The 1996-nt window shown below is 52.7% G+C and overlaps 1 protein-coding gene across 1 annotated transcript in view; it reads left to right on the plus strand.

Moving 5' to 3' along the window:
• The window catches only part of LOC113204400 (synaptic vesicular amine transporter), a 59469-nt gene that overhangs the window by 49567 nt on the left and 7906 nt on the right, over positions 1-1996 (plus strand). The window contains exons 3-6 of the mRNA XM_026419583.2: positions 231-476; positions 664-835; positions 916-974; positions 1090-1173. Coding sequence (XP_026275368.1) covers positions 231-476; positions 664-835; positions 916-974; positions 1090-1173 — 561 coding nt within the window. The remainder of the gene's footprint in view (positions 1-230; positions 477-663; positions 836-915; positions 975-1089; positions 1174-1996) is intronic.

Here is a 1996-nt window from a genome sequence, read left to right on the forward strand (position 1 = left end):
GGAGGAGAGAGAGCGGGTAGAGGGTGTGTGAAAGAGTACGTGTGTTTGAGTGTGTGTGTGTGAGTAAAAGAGAGAGATAGTATATACGTAGAGAGGAAGGCCAGCAAGGCCAAGGACTTCCCAGTTGGACAGTTTCATTGCATTTCAAGCCATTAACACTGAGGAAAAACAGAAAATAACTCTGAGAGTTCAAATTGAAACTGAATTGTATACATTTTGCATCCGCACAGTGCCCATCATACCCGAGTTCCTGTACGACATCAGGCACCCTAATGAGACAGTGTTGGCGGCCGAGCTGGCGGCCGAGCAGGCTGCCGCGGCTGCAGCGGCGGCGGCGGCAGCTGCAGCGGCCGCAGCTGCCGCGCAGCCCACCGCAGCCACACCTGCGCCGCTGCCGCCGTGCCAGCCACAGGGCCGGCCTCCGGACAACTCCTCGGACGGACAAGACCTCGAGTTCATCGCACAACCCACCCAGGGTGAGTGAAGCTCCGGTAACTTTTGGGTAGCTTGGGCCGGACATCGGCTAGAGTTCGACTACAGGATATTGAACATCGATGATGAACTCATCACAAATACATGAACTTGAACTCTAGTAAAGTTCATTTGCTAGCGTCCATTATTTTCTCGTTGGTGCCGCGACTGACTGTGTTTTGTTGGGGGCAGGCGCCGCTGCCAAGTTCATCTTCAACTTCACCACCATGTCCCCCGAGGAGGCGCTCAAGAAGCTGCGACACAAGGACCTGGTGGAGGAGACCGTCCCCGTCGGCATGATGTTCGCGTCCAAAGCCTTCGTCCAGCTGCTCGCCAACCCCTTCGTGGGGCCGCTCACACACAAGTACGGGATCGTGATCACACAACTCACTTGATGGAGTTAACTCGCCAATTACTTACCACTTTTGTTGTGCGTATTTGCAGGATTGGTTACAGCGTACCCATGTTCGCCGGATTCATCATCATGTTTTTGTCTACATTAAGTAAGTGCGCAATGGGAAAGCAAAACTGTAAATGTTTTCGTGTGTGTCAAATTATTGATGATGATATTTTTTAAGCACGAGGTCAAAATTAAAATTGTGTTTTTCCCCCTCGCAGTTTTTGCATTTGGACGGAGCTACAGCGTTCTATTCCTGGCCCGGGCCCTGCAGGGGTTGGGCTCGTCCTGTTCGACAGTGTCAGGTGAGTGCCAGCCTTTATGATTGTGAATAGACAGAGACGAGGTGTGAAACACTTAAATCTACACTTCGCACCCTGCAATGTGTAAGACAATCGCCTTGTTTGGTCGTCTACACCCCAAAAAAAAAGTGTTCTCAATTCAAGGTGATACCCAAAATTTTAAGGCAAATAGGGATTAATTTAATCCCTGTTTTTACTTAATTTAAGTGTAAATAGGGATTAAAATAAGAACATTTGCCTTAAAATTTTGGGGATCATCTTGAATTGAGAACACTTTTTGCTGGGTGTAACAGGGTGTTCACCCGGCCTTAATGTCACATGATATCATAAAGTAAATAAGAGAAACACCGAATACATCATTTTGCTTTCTGGGTGTCAGAAAATCTCATTCCCTGTGAGTGCACGGCTGCCGCGAGCGCGTTGCTCGCCGGCTCAGCCCTCCGTCACTAACTATAAGCAAAACATTCCATACTGTGCTGCCTCTGCCGCGCTCCCCTGGAGATGCGCGTTAGTGCCCCTGCCAAGGCCGGGCGGGGCGGGGCGGGGCGGCCGATGTGATGCGCCGCTGAATGCTGCCCCCGCGCGGGCCCCCCCTGTGGCCTGCCAGCAGGGCCGGGCCGAGCCCCATTCGGTCCCATCTCACCCGCAATACGCGGCGGGGCGGGGCGGGCGGGGTGGGCTAGCTGCCGAGGAATGCCTTGATTGCCATCCCGTTCTGCTGGTCTCTCATACTCGCCCCGCCTCCCGCCTCACTTCTCCTCCCTCCGCCGCACACCAGGTCAGAGAGAGGCCTTTCACTTCATCTCTTTTACTCTCTCTCTCTCTC

The sequence above is a fragment of the Frankliniella occidentalis genome, unplaced genomic scaffold (assembly GCF_000697945.3).
Source record: "Frankliniella occidentalis isolate FOCC.00 unplaced genomic scaffold, Focc_3.1 Scaffold2, whole genome shotgun sequence".
Taxonomy (NCBI): domain Eukaryota; kingdom Metazoa; phylum Arthropoda; class Insecta; order Thysanoptera; family Thripidae; genus Frankliniella; species Frankliniella occidentalis.